General features: G+C 37.7%; 1 protein-coding gene across 2 annotated transcripts in view; it reads left to right on the top strand.

Annotated features, from left to right (window-relative positions):
• The window catches only part of RIMKLB (ribosomal modification protein rimK-like family member B), a 41,453-nt gene that overhangs the window by 10,127 nt on the left and 10,288 nt on the right, over positions 1-21,038 (top strand). For both annotated transcript variants that reach the window (XM_010849347.1, XM_010849348.1), the window contains exons 2-3: positions 6,676-6,906; positions 19,248-19,478. In XM_010849347.1, the coding sequence (XP_010847649.1) occupies positions 6,732-6,906; positions 19,248-19,478 (406 nt within the window). In that variant the 5' untranslated portion in view covers positions 6,676-6,731. The remainder of the gene's footprint in view (positions 1-6,675; positions 6,907-19,247; positions 19,479-21,038) is intronic.

Raw genomic sequence — 21,038 nt, 5'->3', positions numbered from 1 at the left:
TAGTTTGAGTATTCTTTGGCATTGCCTTTCTTTGGGATTGGAATGAAAACTGACCTTTTCCAGTTCCGTGGCCACTGCTGAGTTTTCCAAATTTGTTGGCATATTGAGTGCAGCACTTGCACAGCATCATCTTTTAGGATTTGAAATAGCTCAACTGGAATTCCATCACCTGCACTAGCTTTGTTCATAGTGATGCTTCCTAAGGCCCACTTGACTTCACATTCCAGGATGTCTGGCTCTAGGTGAATGATCATACCTTTGTGATTATCTGGATCGTGAAGATCTTTTTTGTATAGTTCTTCTGTGTATCCACCTCTTCTTAATATCTTCTTCTTTTAGGCCCATACTATTTCTGTCCTTTATTGTACCAATCTATGCATGAAATGTTTCCTTGGTATCTCTGATTTTCTTGAAGAGATCTCTAGTCTTTCACATTCTATTGTTTTCGTCTATTTCTTTGCACTGATCACTGAAGAAGGCTATCTTATTTCTCCTTGCTATTCTTTGGAACTCTGCATTCACATGGGTATAGCTTTCCTTTTCTCCTTTGCTTTTTGCTTCTCTTCTTTTCACAGCTATTTGTAAGGCCTCCTCAGACAGCTGTTTTGCTTTTTTGCATTTCTTTTTCTTGGGAGTGGTCTTGATCACTGTGTCCCGTACAATGTCACAAACCTCCGTCCATAGTTCTTTAGTCACTCTGTCTATCAGATCTAATCCTTTGAATCTATTCCTCACTTCCACTGTATAATCATAAGGGATTTGATTTAGGTCATACCTGAATGGTCAAGTGGTTTTCTCTACTTTTTTCAATTTAAGTCTGCAGTCACCATACACAGTGATTTTGGAACCCAAGAAAAGAAAGTCTGTCACTTTTTCCATTTTACACCCATCTGTTTGCCATGAAAGGATGGGACTGGATGCCATGATCTTAGTTTTATGAATGTTGTGTTTTAAGCCAGGTTTTTCACTCTCCACTTTTACTGTCATCCAGGGGCTCTTTAGTTCTTTATTTTCTGTATCTTTAATAAATCGCACACTCCACCACCACATATACATACTAAAGTGTTTCTTCCTTTCTCTCATCCTTCTTAATGCTTTTGTCCCTCTGCCTCTTATTCCCACTCTTATTTGTAACAGTAATACAGTCCCACCTCTTATAGAGACCTTTGGATAAGACAAGGAAAGGAAAAAGGATAAATTTCATATATATTCCAAATTGTGTTTTGTTGGGCTTGGAGGGGAGGAGGGAAGCATTAGAATTTATTGAGAGAAAAGCATTGATAATCAGATCATTGGTTAAAAACCTTAAGCATAAGAAAGTAGGTGTTAAAAGTTTTAATTGAAGTCAATATAGGTAGGTAGTATGATTTGGGTAGTATGATAGGCGGGTAGTATGATTTAGTAGGTTGTTGGGACTGAAAGAACATCTTTGGATATTCAGGCTATGCTGTGTAGTATCACTTAATAAAAAAAAATAGGTGCATTTCTTAATTGTATTAATGTACATTTCTTAATCTGTAAATGGTTACTGTAATCAGTTCAGTTTAGTTGCTCAGTTGTGTCTGATTCTTTGGGATCCCATGGCCTGCAGCACGCCAGGCTTCTGTGTCCATCACCAACTCCTAACTCCTGAAGCTTGCTCAAACTCATGTCCATCGAATCGGTGATGCCATCCAACTATCTCATCCTCACTTGTCCCCTTCTCCTCCCACATTCAGTCTTTCCCAGCATCAGGGTCTTTTCAAATGAGTCAGTTCTTCCCATTAGGTGGCCAAAGTATTGGAGTTTCAGCTTCAGCATCAGTCCTTCCAGTGAATATTCAGGACTGATTTCATTTCGGATGGACTGGTTGGATCTCCTTGCAGTCCAAGGGACTCTCAAGAGTCATCTCCAACACCACAGTTCAATAGCATCAATTCCTTGGCTCTCAGCTTGCTTTATAGTCCAACTCTCATATCATACATGACTACTGGAAAAACCATAGCTTTGACTAGTAATACCCAAGGTTTAATTTGAAGGTAGTGTTCATTTCAGAGAAGGCAATGGCACCCCACTCCAGTACTCTTGCCTGGAAAATCCCATGGATGGAGGAGCCCAGTGGGCTGCAGTCCATGGGGTCTCAAAGAGTCATACACGACTGAGCGACTTCACTTTCACTTTTCACTTTCATGCATTGGAGAAGGAAATGGCAACCCAATCCAGTGTTCTTGCCTGGAGAATCCCAGGGATGGGGGAGCCTGGTGCGCTCCCGTCTGTGGGGTCACACAGAGTCGGACACGACTGAAGCGACTTAGCAGCAGCAGCAGTGTTCATTTAACTTTCAGTTTTAAAATAATTCATTATTCAATTTGGAGTTTGATAAGGCATGCCATTCAACATCTTTAAACATTGTGATTCTATTAGATCATATGTTTATAATATATATCATCACACACACACACACAGAGTTAACTCTTAAACAGCATGGCTTGGAACTGTGCAAATCCAGTGATTCAATAAATATGTACTATAGTTCTTTGCTTGCTTAACTGAGGCAGTAGTGGGAGCACTGAGTTAGGGATGCCCATTAGGCACATTAAAAGATGATCTGAAATTCAGTTCAACTCCTGGTTGGAAAAATATATTTAGTAGGTCAATGATAGTAGTTGAAACTGGGCTGAGAATGACTTTTCTAGAGAAGGGAAAGAAAGATTTAAGAATGAAGCCCTGGGGATTATGTACAGGAGGAGAGCTGACAGGAGAAAAGAGTTAGAGAAGATAATAGGCAAAGACTGACTGTTCACACATTTGTTATTTGTTTGTATAAACCGGATCCAGCTCCTGTATTTCACATCCAGGACAGAATGATGTCATTGAAAGCACATCTGTAGTAATTGCCAAATGGAGTAAATCCTAGTTTTTATGTAAGTGTATATATGTTTTTTCCAACATTTTTTCCTTTTCTGTCTTTTTAGTCTGAGTTCATTTGATGTATCTTATCTGGAATAAAGAATTTTTCTAGTAGTAAAAAATGTCCTTAATATAATCAGATGGTAGACTGTGATTTTGCTTTTTCCTTAGCAGAATAATTACCATTGGGAAGAGGCCTCTCAAGAAAAATGAATGAAGAAGCATCTTAGGATTCTCATTTAATTAGCCTTGCCTGGACTATTGGAAGATAGCAGATAAAGATAAATTTGTGTGTTTATCCATAATTTTCACAGGAAAACTCTCTAATTTAAAATTTATAATAATATTATAATTTTATAATAATATAAAATTTTATAAATTTCTTCTATTTCAAAAACACTATTTTAGCATTCACTTAGGATCTGATATTTATATATCATTTTACTTGGTACTTTTAGATGAAGAGGATGAGAGTTAGATCTGATTTTACATTCTAAGAGGAAAAATAAGCTCCTATGTGTATGTGGGCATTTGCAAATGCTGTGTTTATCTTACACTTTTGGAGAATAAACTCTTCTCATACAGATATGTTATTGGGTAGCCGGACTTACTCAGTTAAATGTCAGGGGAAAAGGGGGAAACCATTTTATTTTACAAGGGACCCTTTCTTGTCAGTGATTGATTGATTGCTATGTGGCACAGCTTGCAAGTTCTTAGTTACCCAACAAGGGATTCACTCCGTGCCCCCTGCAGTGGAAGCAGAGTCTTAACCACTGGACCACCAGGGAATTCCCTCCTGTCTTTTAAAATAGTGAATATGATTTGAACTTCAAGGTAGTCCTTCTATTGCCATATTTTGGGCTCCTAGACATTTACGGTTATACTTTTGACTTTTTATTGTTTTCCTTCATGTTAAGGGGTTGGGAAAAAGGAAAAGTAGATGTTTTAAAATAATAGGGAAGGAAACACCAATCTATTGGTCTCTGGCCCGTAGGAATGTGTTGGTGGCCTCTCAGGCCAGGAGGGGCTATATGGGTGGGGACAGTTGGGGACACAGAGCCTGTGCCTTTGTGGTTGGCGTCTCACCTGCCTGTTTCCTGGGTTACACTGTCACATGGTTAGATGTAGACTCCAATGGAACAGCCTGAAAAAGACCAACAGCCACTGTAGCAGCATCCCTGAGCACCAAGCCACTTACCTTCCTATGAAAACCGGAGTGGACCATTGGGCAAAGAAGAGGTTGTACCCTTTGACTCCCTGGCAATAAGTGGTCTCTGAAGATGACTAAGATTGTAGTAGGTAAAAATCTAGACAGGTGTCATTTGAAGATACCAACACCAATGGAACAGTAAGCTAAGGATGGTTAAGCACACTTTGCCTTTTATAACCTGGTGATGCCATTTACTTGGTGTACAGGAAGACTGAGTTGGAACACAGTGTTACCACATACCTTTGCAAAACTTTACAAAAAAACCAGGGCATAACATAATATTCTGAAGATTTTTAAGTATTCCGCATGAAGATACATCAGTGCAGCACAGGCTGACAACCCCCATGTTGTCTGCCACTTAGGTGGGCTTTGAGGATCCATAGCCATTGACATCATCAATGTAGTCTCTACCTTCTTCTGCAGGGTAATAGCATTCTTCCAGTTCTACATTAGGGGGTTCAAGCACCCCTTCTTGAAAAGCTGGGGTCCAGTTGTGGCAATCTTTACTTCACCTCACCCTGACAGAGAGGGAACATCGTTTTCTTTCTTAGAACCCTGGGTGCAAGAGGATTTAGAGCCTCTTCATTAAAAAGAAAATGAAAAGAGATAGGGAGCCTAATCTGAGCATGTAGTTAGTTGTTGGTTGTGTACCAGCATAGAAACACCCAAACTTTACCACGTGAGGCTGTCAGAGCTGTGGCCATGAGGCCAGACAAAAGGTAGGCTCACAAGCACCATCTCTTAGGAGTCTGCAGACTGTATGAGACAGCAGTCTTGGGATGCCTTTTATTGTGTGATTATAGAATCATTGGAAGCATCGTGTATTACTCTTGTGGCCTGGGCATTTTCCTGAGAGCTGATTTTACCATAACTGCTTCCCACTTACCAGTGGCTACCACAGCCCCATCCTGATTTCTACTGGGGCCACAACTGAACTAGTAATGCAGGGCAGTTTCATGCAGTGAAATCAATCATAAAAACAGACAGTGGTCTAGACTTCAGCATGAGTCGAGGCACAGAGATATTGAGTATTGGAAGTCAATGAGTGGGTGTTTCAAATGTTACCATTGTAAACACTTTAAGGGCATTTTTATATTAATAGTTTCCCTCTCATTGGAAACTGGGCATCTCTCTGGTGTGACTTGTGGAGCTTTTTCTTCTAAGTGAGACCTTTTCCAGTGGTCTGGAAGCCCACATTCCACATTCCTAGTGTGTAAATTGAGCTCTAAACCTCTTTCTTGTGCTTATTTACTGGTATCCAGTGATTGATGCCTTTGAGACGGTGGGTCCTGGGGCAGGTGGGTCAAGGTCTTGACAGAGTGGGTGGTGTGAGTGTTTTTTGTGTGTAAGCATATGGTAGTGCCTCTGTCCCTTGATGTTCTGCTCTTACTGTGTGCATCTGTGGAGCAGGCCCTTCTGGTTTAGACTGGCAAAAGCACACGAATGGTACCAGTTGCAGATGCTATGAAGCAATCTATGTGTTGGGCCATTGCTTCCCCTTGTTCTTTCCTTTTGTGTTAGTCTTGCCATGTCATGTGGAATAATACTAGAAATCTTTTGGCTGCGGCCGAGCGTCGGGGAAGGCGGATCTCAGGAAGACGTCCGTCGCCCGACTCCCGCAGACGCGACCTGGTCTCTCGCAGCCAGTTCGTGTCACCCTATCTCAGGCATCTCCCTTCAGAGGAGTCACCGCAAAAGAAAAAAAAAAAAAAGAAATCTTTTATTTGTTAAAATCACCTATTAATGCTTGTTAGTAAAACTTGTAACTTTTTGCTACTTTTCATGAAAATGATTTCCAATTCTCTTACTCATGATATAAACTCTTGAGAAGTAGCACTCTCTTTTTTGGTGGCATTCTAGTAAACAAGCTATGTTTGTTTAATAAAAATTCTATTTAAAGATAGAATAAAAACATTGAGTAAGAGCATGCTGTCTCTTGACTGAAAAATAAATTTTACTGAAGAGCTTTGGCATTTATTTTGGTTATTTAAAAATTTTCCGCCACATTCATTCTCAAATTTTAATTTTGATTAAATGGTGATTGACATCAGTAGTGATACTCATCTAGTAATATAGGTACTACCTTCTCATTTTTAAACATACCTATAAAGATGTTTATAATAAATTATACACGTGCTGTGTGTGCTTAGTCGTGTCCAACTCTGCAACCCTGTGGACTGTAGCCCACCAAGCTCCTCTGTCCATGGGATTCTCCAGGCAAGAATACTGGAGTGGGCTGCCATGTCCTCTTCAAGGGTACCATCCCGACCCAGGGCGTAGAATCTGAGTCTCTTGTGTCTCCTGCATTGGCAGCCAGGTTCTTTACTACTAGCACTTCCTGGGAAGCCCAGCAAATTATACATACATGTATGGAATAAGGAAAGCAATTGAACAGTAACTGCACAAATGTACATTATTTCTTTGAGTTTGTAGTGATGGAAAAGATACAGGGATATAGTTTTTCCTATTTTTTTTATGGTTAGTATATAATTGTAGTGTTTATTTGTGTGTGTGAGAGGAAAAAAAAATAAGATTTCTTGATTTACTTTGTATGTGTATTATTCTTTTCCATCTAGGAGGAGTCTATATTCAGGACGAAGTAATCCCAGGAAAGGAAGAACAGCAGATCAAGATGTGTAGCTCTGTGGCTGCCAAGTTGTGGTTCTTGACAGATCGTCGAATCAGGGAAGATTATCCCCAAAAAGAGATCTTACGAGCGTTAAAGGCCAAATGTTGTGAGGAGGAACTGGACTTTAGGGCTGTGGTGATGGATGAGTTGGTGCTAACAGTTGAACAAGGAAACCTGGGTAAGTCTATAGTTAAGTAACAGTTTGGATTTTTACCTAGAATTTGGTGATTCTTTTTGTTTTAGGAATAATTAGGTCAAAGGATCTGATAATAGGCTTTATCATTACTGAGTATCATCTAGTCTAAAAATCTAGTATATCTTACAGAAGAAATGAAAACAGCAGTATTTATTAAATCCCTCATTATATTATTTATTAAATAGTTGTGAGGGAAGTTAAAGATAACCTACTACTTTTTCCCCATTATTATTGTCCTCTAGTTTTTTAAAAGCCTTGTTTTTAAGATGCCTCTAAAGGAATCTGTACTCCAGTCAGGGGTCTGTCTAGTAAATTAATCAAAATCCATGTGCGATTCTTCTTTTCTTTTTTCTTTAGCAAATACTTTATATGTATAGTGTAAAATATTAATAGTATTTTTAGTGAATAAAAGTGTCTTAACTGATGAGTTTTTAAAAAAATATTTCTAATAGTTCATATTGTTTTCGGATTACAAGGGGAGGATATTTTGGAAATGTGTTGGAAATTCTTTGGGACTATCTTTCAGGACATCTTTCCTTTGGAAAAGTTAGGATTTGTTACAGCTAAATTGGTCACCTCTGTTAGGGAAAGGTGGTTACTGGTGGTGCTAGTGGTGAAGAATCTACTTGCCAATGCAGGAGATGCAGGAGAAGTGGTTTCAGTCCCTGGGTTGGGAATATCCCCTGAAGGAGGAAATGGCACCCAAGTCCAGTATTCTTGCCTGGCGAGTTACAGTCCATGGGGCCACAAAGAGTCCAGTTTGAGCAACTGAGCTCGCACAATAGCAAAGCAAAGTACAGGTCTGCTATTGTAGGGTAGTTTCATTCATGAGCTAGTTAATAATAGATCCAGAATCTTGCCTGATTTATACCATGATCTCTTGGGTTTAAATAAGTAGAATCTTTTAGCAATCACTGTCTCTTTATCTCAGTCCTCTTAACATTTTTTATTGCATTCTCATTATCTTTCGGCAGTTATTGTTTCTGTACAAATAACTGCATTAGAAATATTTCTAAATTATTTCACTTGAATTAATAAGTAGTTACTACCTTTATAAGAAAAATGCATACCATGTTATTTTCAGTCCAGTTTTTTTTTTTTTTAATACATGTGCCCAGTTCCAGCACCTTACACAGATTCAGAAAAATCTGGGGTAGAGCGTGTGTTATTCGTTCATTAAATATTGAGTACCCACTTTGTGCTAGTTAATTGGTATGGCATGTAAAATTAGACATTAACATTCATCAGTTGATCACACAAATAAATGTAAAATTATTATGAAAGGAATTGGATGTCACTGCACCCTCCTGTACCTATAACAGATAGATTTCCCTTGAAATCTTTTATCTAGTATCTGTTACATGCTTTTACAACTTTATAATTGTAAGGCCCATACAACTGTTGTTGAAAATAAAAACTCAAGATACTTTATGTTAGAAGCATGTTCTTGAAGTCTGAGTGAGAAGAGATCTCAAGGACAGTGTGGTATTTAGCTCACTAAACACAACTTCCACAGGGTTCTGGTGTATGTTTCTGTGTTTTAAAGGTTGAAATACTAAAGGCTGCATTTCCAAGAGTCCCCTGTGTTCCTCATGTGACCTAGCTTCTGTCAAATAGGCACATTACAGAAAGATTTGGGAGGTTAGAAGATCACTATTTTTCAGAAGTTTCATAGGTTGAAAACCATTGTGCTTGGTTTTTTCTTAGGTGCCTAATGGACATTTTTACTTTGTTCTCAACTGTTTCCATGCCAGTCTGTCAAAACCGAATCCATGTTTTCCCCCTAAAACAGTCTTCTTATTTCAGTTTTTCTGTCTCTCTAACATTGCCTTTTGGCCTTTTAATCCATTCTTAAGAGCCATTTATACCACAAAATATTGTTGCTTTTTCCTTCTAAGCCACAAGTATTCTAACTTCAACTTTTCACTGTCCTGGATCAGGGTCTTAGGGCCCAACATTTTCATGACACAACAGCCCCATATCTCTTTTTCACAGTCTTTCCTCTCCAGCCCTCTGTCATTCACAAATACTACCTTTATCATCTTAACATGATAAAACCTTGAGAAACTCTTGTTTCCTTATAACATTGAATCTAATTTTATATTAAAGACTTCATTGATGTACATCATATGAATCCAGGAATTCCTAGTTGGTTTTTTTTTTTTTTCACATTTTGAATATTTTTTAATTATTTAAATCTCATACCATCTTATAAGGAAGGTAATAGTATCATTTTATAGATGAGGAAACAGATGAGGAATTAAGTGGAGAAATAATAACTTAAAAAAAGAAATAATAATAAACACTATTTATATACCTTTATTGAGAGATTTATTTTTGCATACTACTTTGAGTTAACTGACATATGTCCTGTCTTTTCACTTTGCAGCTCATAAACTCATTCAGTGTTTGCTTTTCTGTGAATGCGTCTTTTTTGAATTAGAATTTTGCTGGGAGTCTTAGTTGGCAGTTTTTTCTTTTAGCAGTTGGAAGATACTAACTTCCTATCTTCTGGCCTCCAAAGTTTCTGATGAGAAATCTGCCAGTGATTTTATTGAGGATCCATAGAATGTGGTGATTTGCTTCTCTCTCGCTTTTTTCAAAATTTTCTTTGTCTTTTGAAAGATTGATTATAGTGCATTTCACCATGTGTCTGTCAAAAGGTGGAGATTGTTGAGCTTCTTGAATGTTTATATTCATGTCTTTCATCCAATTTGAGAAGTTTTCAGCCGCTATTTTTTCAAATATGATCCTCCCCACAGTCTTCCTGGGAGTCCAACAATGCATAAGTTTACTGATTGTTCTGTCTGCTCAAATCCACTTTGAATTCCTTTATGTCAATTTCATTTCTGTTATTGTTCTTTTCAGCTCCAGAATTACTTATTGGTTTCTTTTTATGTGTTCTGTCTGCTGATATTAACATTCTGTTCACACATTGTTTCCTTGCCTTTTTTCATTCTTTGAGTATCTTTAAGGTAGTTTCCCCCCTTAAAAATTTTTTTTTATTAGGTATGCTGCTGCTGCTAAGTTGCTTCAGTCGTGTCTGAGTCCATAGACGGCAGCCCACCAGGCTCCGCCGTCCCTGGGGTTCTCCAGGCAAGAACAGTGGAGTGGGTTGCCATTTCCTTCTCTAGTGCATGAAAGTGAAAAGTGAAAGTAAAGTCGCTCAGTTGTGTCCGACTCTTAGCAACCACATGGACTGCAGCTTACCAGGCTCCTCCGTCCATGGGATTTTCATAGTTGATTTATAATGTTGTGTTAGTTTCAGGTATACAGCAAAGTGAATCAGTTATATTATATATAAATATATCTGCTCCAAATTTATCTCCACCGCCCCCCATAGTTTCTTTTAATGTCATTGTCATGCTCAGTTACTCAGTCATGTCCAACTCTTTGCAACCCCATGGGCTGTAGCCTGCCTGACTCCTCTGTCCATGGGATTCTCCAGGCAAGAATACTGGAGTGAGTTGCCATGCCCTCCTCTAGGGAATCTTCTTGACCCAGAGATCAAACCCAAGTCTTTTATGTCTCCTGCATTGACAGGTGAGTTCTTTACCACTAGCACTACCTGGGAAGCCCAGTGGAGGGAATGGTATAACAAAAAGTACTATGGCCTCTTTGTCTGCACCTCTGTGATCAGAAGCTGCATCCAGCCATCAGAGCAGAGATCCCAGATATTTTGAGGGCAGGTCATTGTACCCACCCTGACTCCTGCAGGGTGTATCAGCTGCTCCAGAACCAAGTGCACAGTATGGCTAGAGAATGGGGGATGAGTAGTTGCTGCTGTTCTGAAATTGATCAAAATTTAACTGCGTTTATGATCCCAGTCTTTTTCTGAAAGTTGTGGTCCTTCAGCAAATTGACGAGGGGTTGTCTAGATGACGAGACAGAGTCCTGATGCTTCCTCCTCCTTTATCTTCCCAGAATCCTCTCTATACTTATTTTTGATTGAGGTGTATCTTCTTGTTTTGTTGTTTTATATTTTGGGAACAAGTATCTTACAGGATTATGTGTACCATGAATATCTTTTATCTGTGGCTTGCTTTTTTCACTCTGTTAATGACGTCTTCTGGTCAGTAAAAGTTTCGAATTAAGTACAGTTTATATTTTTCCTTTTTTGATTAGTGCCTTTTGTGTTGCAGTTAAGAAAATTGTGGGTGCCCAAGCGTCTTTATTTTATAATACATGCTGAAAATCTATTTGATAAAACACAGTATTATTAGGTGAAATTATTGTTAAGAAAAGGGCATTATATATAGTGTGGTACCATTTTCTAAGGATATGTGAGTGTTAACTTTTGCTGGTTTAAGAAATAATTAATAAAAGGATAAACTATAATTTTCTAAGTATGGGCTTCCAAGGTGGCTCAGTGGTAAAAAAATCCGCCTGCCAATGCAGGATATGCGGGTTTGATCCCTGGGTCAGGAAGATCCCCTGGAGAAGGAAATGGCAACCTACCCCAGTACTCTTGCCTGGAAAATCCCATGAAGAGAGGAGTCTGGTGGACTGTAGTTCATAGATTCACAAAGAGTTGGATGTGACTTAGAGATTAAACAACAAGAACAACGATGATTACCTTTAGGGAAAGGAAAAGGATCAAGAGGACAGGGATGAGCAAGACTACTCTGACAAGTTTGGGCATGTATTGATAATTGTTGAAACCAGGTGATAGTACATTGGATTTATTATATTTTTATTTTCTATTTAGAATTTTCCTTAATAAAAAGTTGAAATGTTGGACCTGATGAAAGTTTGTTTGACTCAAGGATAGAAGGAGTAATTTTGGAATTTAGTTATTTTTGGTGTGGCACCTTGTTGAGTTTATAGGTTGTTGTTCTTGCTTCCTGGATTCCCAGAATGGCCCTGGTGTTTTTTTTGACCCTGGTTTTTACATCATTTTTTTTTTTTTTCAATTCTGTGCATGATCCTATATACACCCATTATTATTTTTCCTGCTCGAGTTAACTAGAGATATTTTAATTGCTTACAAATCAAATAAACTTCCCCAATACAAAAATTAATTCCAGAGAGCATGTTGCCAACAATAGACCTTCAGAGACTTGGTTACTTGGCATAGATAGGGCAGAAATCAATTAAGACTACCTTTCCAGAATGGGATTCTAATAACCCAAGGCACACAGTGATGAAACTGGAGATTAAGTAATTACTTTTATTCACTTGGAACCATGGCCTCTTGATAAAAGGAGAGTGAAAAAGTTGGCTTAAAACATGCAGAAAACCAAGATCTTGGCATCTGGTCCCGTCACTTCATGGCAAATAGATGGGGAAGCAATGGAATCAGTGACAGACTTTATCTTTTTTGGGCTCCAAAATCACTGCAGATGGTGACTCTAGCCATGAAATTTAAAAACGCCTGCTCCTTGGAAGAAACGTTACGACCAACCTAGACAGCATATTAAAAAGCAGAGACATTACTTGGCCATCAAAGGTCTGTCTAGTCAAAGCTGTGGTTTTTCCAGTAGTCGTGTATGGATGTGAGAGTTGGACTATAAGGAAAGCTGAGCGCCGAAGAATTTATGCTATTGAACTGTGGTGTTGGAGAAGACTCTTGAAAGTCCCTTGGACTGCAAGGAGAACAAACCAGTCAATCCTAAGGAAATCAGTCCTGAACATTCACTGGAAGGACTGATGCTGAAGCTCAAATTCCAATACTTTGGCCACCTGATGGGAAGAACTGACTCATTTGAAAAGACCCTGATGCTGGGAAAGATTGAAGGCAGAAGGAGAAGGGGACGACAGAGGATGAGATGGTTAGATGGCGTCACTTACTCAATGGACATGAGTTTGAGTCAACTCCGGGAGTTGGTGATGGACAGGGAAGCTTGGTGTGCTGCAGTCCATGGGGTCACAAAGAGTCGGACACGACTGAATGACTGAACGAAACTGATTCAAGTGTCTGTTGAAGATAAACCTTTGCAGTCTGTTAGATACTGCTGCAGAAAACTTTCAGTTTAAAAATTATATTTCTTTTTACAAACACGTTAGTTTTCTAGGAACCTACTTTTATCTTGGCCATTCTTTTCTTTAGATTTTTAGTTATTGTTAGTTACTCAGTCGTGTCCGACTCTCTGCAACCCCATGAACTGTAGCCCAACAGGCTCCTCCGTCCCTCGAATTCTCCAGGCAGGAGTTGGAGTGGGTAGCCATTTCCTTCAGGGGATCCTCCCAACCCCAGGGATCAAACCCAGGACTTCTGCATCGAAGGCAGATTCTTTACTGTCTGAGCCGCCAGAGAAGCCCCCAAAAAAAGCCTGTTTCTGCCTGGCTTCAAATTGAGGACCTTTTAGGTGTGAGGTGAATGTGATAACCACTCCATTATGGAAGCACAGTTATTTTGCTGAACCTCGCCACATGCGGAACCTTAGCTCCCTGACCAGGGAATTTGCTTTTAGTTCATTAATTTCTGTTCTTCCTTTTTCTTAGATGTTAATGATTTGATTTACCTCTGGTGTTTTAGTTATTTACATCTTGTTTTAGGCAGTATGTCTTCAGACATTACGTAAAACACATGCTCTGTGTCTTAAAAAATGGTGAGAGGAATTTCTCTGGTGGTTTGGTGGGCAAAACTCCAGTGCATGGGGCAAAAGTTTGATCCTTGTTTGGAGAACTGAGTAAGATTCCACATGCTGAGTTGTGTGTCCCGCCCCTTCCATGGTGAGACAAGTTCAAATTTCAATATAATAAAATTATATCTTCTATATATCTACTATATTCCAGATAGTGCTGGGGGATATAGCTTTGAACAAGGTAGTATTTCTTACTCTAATGGAAATTTCTTGTTATTTTGACTCTCAGTCTCCTTTGTGCAAAAGAGGAAGATGGATAGCAGAGATGATTAAAAATTATTAAGTGCTTATTATTTGCTGGGCACTTCCAAACTAATGTTAACAAAGTTAATTCTCATCACAACTTTATAAAGGAATTACTTCTACTATTCTTATTTTAAAGAACCTGTGGCACAGAGAGGTTCAGTAACTAGCCTGGGGTTACACAGTGGAGAAACAGTAGAGCTTGGATTTGAATCAGATATGGGGTCGTTGTTGCAATAGGTCTGTTCACTTTCTGTGTTTGCCTTTGCTGTCCTTTCATTATCTACCTTTGATAATGAATGAAGAACCTTAATTTACTTACCCTGTTGGTTTCTTCAGAGTTTTCTGTATTCGGTGAGTTTAACACTGTTTCCTTCTTTGTAATTTATTATTCTATAGCTTTAAATTTTATTTAAGGTTATATAAATATATATTTATATTTTGAATTTTACATAAAAAAGTTCTAGATATCATGTAGTTATGTCACCTGCTCTACTTTGCCAAAGTAGGTTGGAACAGACTTATATAGTTGACTTTAACCTGGAGATAGTTGACTTTAACCTGGAGCTGTTAAAAAGTTTACTCTTTTTCAAAGTAGAAAGTGAGACTTGACATTTAAAGGACACCACAAAGATACCTTGCTTCCCCTCTCGCCTTGTCATTACTAGTCTGTTGCTGGAAAACTGCAGTAAATTTTTATGACTGGCTTCATTAATAATGACTAAAATGATACACTTCCCCACTTTTCTTTTCTCTCCATACATATCTTTAACTATTTCAGAGTAGATTGCTATCTTATGGGGGGAAGAAAATGTATAGAGATAGTATTTCATACTTGGATAATAGTAAGGGAAAAAATTTCATAAAACTTTTCATGCTAAATGAGAAAAATATATTTATATCTTTTTGCTTCCAATACTGAGACCTTATGCATCAAGTATTAAGTAAACCAAGTTTGCTTGGGAGCTGAATACAAAAGGGGATAATCAAGTTCCCAAGATATATTACTAGTAACAATTAACACATGTGCCATCAGGCTACCTCATCCTACCACTGTAAACTATAGAAAAGGTAAAGAGAATGTACTCTTAACATGCTGAGCTCAAATACCAGCATTTATAAAATGTAAGGAGTTTAATTAGAAGTATTTAGTGGCATCACATTTTTCGGTGTTTGTTATATCTTACCTCCTTTTGGGGATAGAGTTGGTTATCTTCACTCCAGATTCTATAGTTTTTAAAGGCACTTAGAGCAGAAGCTAGCCAGTCATTGCCTTCAATAAAAGATGTCTTTAAAATTAACAGTCATAATCTGAATGCTTGTTTGTTTGCTTTCTACTTTCCTCATCTCTTTCTCCTTTTCTCTCTCTCCCTCTCCCTTTTTTTCATCCACATGACTGTCAGCAGTGCTCAGTGATAATGAGGCACACTGTTAAAGTAGTCCCCTTTTGTTTCTTTCTGGACCACTGATGAGGGACCTGGGAAAGAAATGTTACTGGTTCCTAGTCATTCTCCAAAGAGGACATCTTTGGAGAAAATTTGTTTTTGCTATCTGGGATTAAAAGTGAGACAAGTCTTAGAAACAAATTTGAGGGGGAAAAGGATTGCTGAGGATATTAAAGAGGGATGGTTTGATAGGAAACATAAAATTTATTTTGATGGGAAGCAGGTGAGCAGATAGGAAACACATATATATTCTCAAAAGAATGGATTCTTACATTATGCCTGGTTTTTTGATACTTGATAATTTCTAGATGTGTGAGTTATAACCCAGCCTTAATAAAGACTTTTTAAGTATTTTGTATAACTCTTGAGAATTGTTTGACCCTTGGTACTATAGATTTTCATTACTAATCGCCCTATTCTCAAAATTTGGGCAATTATTTCTTTCTACATTTTTGGGACCTGTGGGACAAATAAGCCAGTGATTTTTTATTTTTTTCCTTTAAGTTTAAGAAGACCTGTCTGATGTGGAGATAGACCTACATTTATGATGGGCAGCAGTCCAATGTGACCAAAGCCCTCTTGCTGCAGTCTTTTTTTTTTTAATGTCCTATTTAAAATATTGAAAAATAGATTTACAATGAGTTGAGTATTTTAAAGCATTTAGAATTATGTGGTCTTTTTTTTTTTTAAGATTTTACATGTGGTGAATTTAATAGCTTTGTCAGTTAAGTAATGGATTAGTATTCTAGGTTACTGACCTAAACAACTGAATGTGAATTTAGCAGGGTGTAGGGAGTGCTCAGAAGTTATGACTCTGTTATCCTGCCTACTTGCTATTTCCAGGTAGAACTCACAGCCTGAAAAAGAATATGTTAGATTTCTGGTCCAAAATTTGTTTTCGACTACCCCTTCCATTCATGGAAGCCCTTTCAGGCTGTCTAGTGTTGTCATAATTCATCTGTCTTAAATCTTTGAGCGCGTCCTTGATTTTTGGCACAGAGATTATGTGGCTTTTAAATCATGTACAAATAGCACCTTCACTTCCAGTTAAAATACTTAGTTATGTTAGCTTTAAAAGATTCCTGAAATCCTGATGAATACTCTTGAACTCTAAAGGATGGAAGAAAAAGAAATGCCAGTCAGCAGGGAGCCTATCAGTTGTCTGTTTCTTATTCCCTGAGGATAAAAACACTTAATACTTGATCATGTAGCCAAACTAGACTCAAAAAGCACAGGTGTAGTGAGATTTCCCACTTAATTACTGGCAAGGAGATTAATATCCCAAAGGAATCTTTCTACTAGGAGAATAATTATCCCTTAGCACCTTCTCACTTTGCCGCGACAAAGCAGCAGCCTTTTAATACATAATATACTTTATACAAAAAATACAGGAACAGAAATTTTTCCCAGCCCCATTGCTATTCTAAGGTTAACTCATTACTGACTTTTGATGTTTAATCATACACTTAATCCAAAACTTACATCTAAAATATTTATATTGAAATCTCTATTGCAGTACAAAGCAAAGTTATATGAATAGCATCATAAGTTACCATTTAAGATGATAAGCAAAAAAGAAGTGGAATTGAAAGCAGAACTGACTGGTGGCACATTCATTTGGAATGAATAGCTGTGGCCATAATAAGTAGAGTGCAATTGTACCTGTGTATCATGAATAACAGAGATCTAAGGAAAAGAGTCGTTTGCCCTGTATTTCAGTTTCGTAAGCTCTACATCAAAGATAAGTTGTATTTACTAAAAATACCCAAGAGATCAGTAGTACTTTGCCTTTTTGGGGGATTCACATTCATCTGTACCTGCCCCTGTGTTTCTGGGTAGCCTCAGATCACCTTCTGCTTGCCTGGAGTAATAAAGTGTTTTTGTCACAGGAGGCACTGAATTTCTTTCCATCCTCAGTAATAGCCATTATAGTGTACTATGCAGATCTGACTGCTTTGGGTAAAGTACTCCCGTATTCCCAGTTTTTTTTGGCAGCAGACTTAGAGTGAAATACTTCCATTACCTTTAATCCCCTTTCTTAAAAGTAGCAAAAACTCAAGTTTAGGGAAATGAGAAGATGAATTTTCTCTTGACAATTAAAGTATCTTTTTTCTGCTCACTCTTCTTTTTACCTTTCATGTAACAAATTTGATTATTTTCTTCTGGTAACACTGACTTTTCTTATTTTTCATAATAATACTTAAGACTAGATTTTTTGAGTTTTTTGACTGATTTTTCTTCAGATTTTTGCTTCCTTCTTGTTGCTGAGATTCATCAGGTCTTGGTCCTAGGAATTTCCATTTTTTCTTTTTCGTTTTTCAGCCTGTATGTCCCTATTTCTTAAGTCTTCGGCTGATTCCTGTAGGTGCACATTCAACCCCACCTACCAGGTATGAATTCTGTATACATATGTGTATAGTTCCTATCCATACTTCAACTATTACAGAATAGTTCTACTTTGATGTCTTTATGTTATCACCAAGATCATATCTATGATCCAGAGTCAGCATCTTCTGCCCTAAACCAAATTCCCTTTTCACCTTTTTTCCATTCATTTGGTCACTAGGCTTTTTTCTGATTTCAAGGAAAATGCTGTTTAGATCTTGCCTGTTGAGGCAAGTCAGCACAAAAGCCAAAGAAATGAGAAAATGCAGGATTGCAGAAATCTGCTGCTGCTAATCTCTAGCAGCATGATTATGAGGAGAACGCCTGGAGCCATTGGCCAAAAACCTCACATCTGCTGATGACCACAGCGCTACCCATAGCTGCCCCCAGAGAATAATGACTTCTACTTTGACCTTTAAAATTGTGTGTAATTATCTTTCACTGGTGAATTTTCCAAATTGGAATCCTGCTGGTAAGGGGGTCTGGGAAGTGTGTCTAGCCACTGCCATACAGGAAAGGATTAAAAGATAGGGATGTATCAACAGGCAATATCAAGCTCAGTTCCCTTATCAGAACAGATATAGTCTCTTTGACTCAGAATTGTGGATCCCGCAGTTTCACTTCTGAATATTACTTAAAGGAAACAAAATCACTATCTTGAAGATTTATCTGTTACCCCCATGCTCATAGCAGCATTATTCATAATAGTTAGACATAGAAACAAACTTAATGTCCATTGACAAATCAGATGAGTGTATAAAGAAAATATGTTGTACACACACACTCTCCCTATAAAAGTCTTGGGTATGTAATATGTAGCATGGTGATTCCTGGTAGCTGATATACCTTATTTACCAATCTTCCCAACTTCTAGAAGAACCTGACACATAGTAATTAATATTTATTGAATGGATATCCATGAGTAAGGGGTTGATTATATGGTATATCTTAAAGTATAATTCCACTGAGCCCAATAAAGCTATATTTACATTGGCTTAGATGTCTGGTATAATTTTACATGATGAAAGAAAGTGCCACAAAATGATACAAACAAAATATTTGTCAAAATTACCTACATATTTTTCTTTACTTAGTTAACATTAGGGGAAATACTAATAATAACCTGGGATGTTGGATGGGATAAATGTGTTACATTTTTATATTTTAATGTTTTAATAAGTATATATATTTTAATGAATATAGGTTTTAAGAAGCAACTCGAGTACCTTGTTCCATTATTTGGGACCTTTTCAAAAATAGAATGGTACTGGATAAAACTGAAGAAACTGCTCTTTTAAATACTAAAAGCATATGTAAACACAAAGTTATTTGCTTTTTGAAAGCAAATCTGGACATGTTTCTGTCTTCATAGAGATAAAAAAGACTGTCATAAATCTCTTCATAGAGTCTTTTTAATGAATACATAATATTTCATTGTATTGGCATATACCAGAATTTATTTACCCAGTACATAAATTCTTCTCATTAATTTCTTTTTCTTACAAAAGAAAATCATTTAGGGAGGAATGTGTCTCTGTCTCAGTAAAATGTTAGCAGAATAGTAGATTTAGTTTTGAGACCTGAACTTTTGGTATGTATCTATTTCTCTGTTTTATTGTATATTCTCCTTTGATGGTTTTGGTTTTATCCCTGTGTATTTCAGGTCTGCGTATCAATGGAGAACTAATCACTGCCTACCCGCAGGTGGTGGTAGTGAGAGTACCAACCCCTTGGGTGCAGAGTGACAGTGACATCACTGTTTTGCGCCATCTAGAGAAGATGGGATGCAGGCTGATGAACCGACCTCAAGCCATCCTGAACTGTGTTAATAAGTTCTGGACGTTTCAAGAATTGGCAGGTCATGGTGTTCCTCTGCCAGATACTTTTTCTTATGGTGAGTTTACTAATAAGACTTTATTGCCTCAGTTTTAGAGCACTGATAATATTGAAAGCCCTACTAAACTGATAGGATTATGTGATACAAGGAAATTTGTGAACATGAAAGAACTTCTTATAGAAATGACTTTAAGTTTTAACAAACTAGGCAGTAGAAGTATGAGACTTATCTTTGGTATGGAGAAGGAAATGGCAACCTACTCCAGTACTATTACCTGGAAAATTCCATGGATGGAGGAGCCTGGTAGGGGGTCACAAGGTCGGACACGACTGAGTGACTTCACTTCACTTCACTTCTTTGGTTTAGGTAGAATGGACTTATCAAACTCTTTCTGTAAAGGGTCAAATAGTGAATATATTTGGCTTTCCAGGCCATATGTTCTGTTTTGTGACTCTCAGTAAAGCTGTTGTATTGTGAAAGCTGCTGCTGCTGTTTTTTGTTTAGTTGCTAAGTCGTGTCTGACTTTTTTGTGACCGTATGGACTATAGCCTGCCAGGCCCCTCCTGTCCATGGGATTTCCCAGGCAAGAATACTAGAGTGGGTTGCCATCTCCTTCTCCAGGGGATCTGTTGACCCAGGGATCGAACCCATATCTCTTACATTGGCAGGTGGGTTCTTTTACCACTGAGCCATCAGGGAACCCTGAAAGCTGCAGTAGACGAAGCTTAAACAGTAAACGTGGCTATTTTGTAGTAAAACTTTATTACAAAAAGGCTATGAGCCAAATCTGTCCTCAGTTTGACAAGCCCTGAGGTAAAAGAATCTGATAATCGCTCTATAGTTTCTGATTATCTTCATTACCATTTTCATGTTAATGCTTCATAAATATTTTCATATTTTGAAAAAAATGAAAGAAAATGACACTAGATATGCTTTAAACCATTGCTTCTGAAGTCGTCTGTGGGAGAGGACCATTTTTATATTTTTAAAAAAATTCACTGTGGTTTTTAATACTATAGTGCTCTAAAACCAATTTACAGTATGCATAAAGTACTGTAAAAATATCAGAACAATGCCAAATTGTTTTCTTGTGTTTACTCTTCTTATATTTTTCTGGACACATATCAGTAGCAAAGAAGTCACAGAGGCAGGGGTTCCTGGACCACACTTGATGAAGTAGCACTGTTATAAACATTGTTGTGTTAATATATTCCTGACTTTCCAGTTCTTCTAGTTTGGAAAGAATCAGGCTTACTATAAATCACTGTAGTTTTTCATTAAAATGTCCAGCCGAATGCTTGAAAAGTTGGAGAGGCTTTAAAAAGAAATTCCTGTCCTCTTGTTATTTTTAATATTTTAAAGAAGGGAACTCCACCAGTTTGTATGGCATATATAGATACCATTGCTCTTTTTAGCAATTGCACAAGAAGAGACAATTGAATAATTCTTTCTTCCTAACAGTTCTTTCTTCTTTTAAAATGTTGCAGCTTACCTCATCAGTCTACAGTACTGATTTTAAGAGAATGGAAAGGAGCAAAGTATATTAACCAAATCTGGCTTAAAATGTGGAGACTGGCTAATCATAATTTCTCTTAAGCTACAAATTTATGATATTGC

This window comes from Bison bison, unplaced genomic scaffold (genome assembly GCF_000754665.1).
Source record: "Bison bison bison isolate TAMUID 2011002044 unplaced genomic scaffold, Bison_UMD1.0 scf7180017864281, whole genome shotgun sequence".
In the NCBI taxonomy this organism is placed as follows: domain Eukaryota; kingdom Metazoa; phylum Chordata; class Mammalia; order Artiodactyla; family Bovidae; genus Bison; species Bison bison.
The sequence above is the reverse complement of the archived record's forward strand: the minus strand, read 5'-3'. Positions and strand labels throughout refer to the sequence as shown.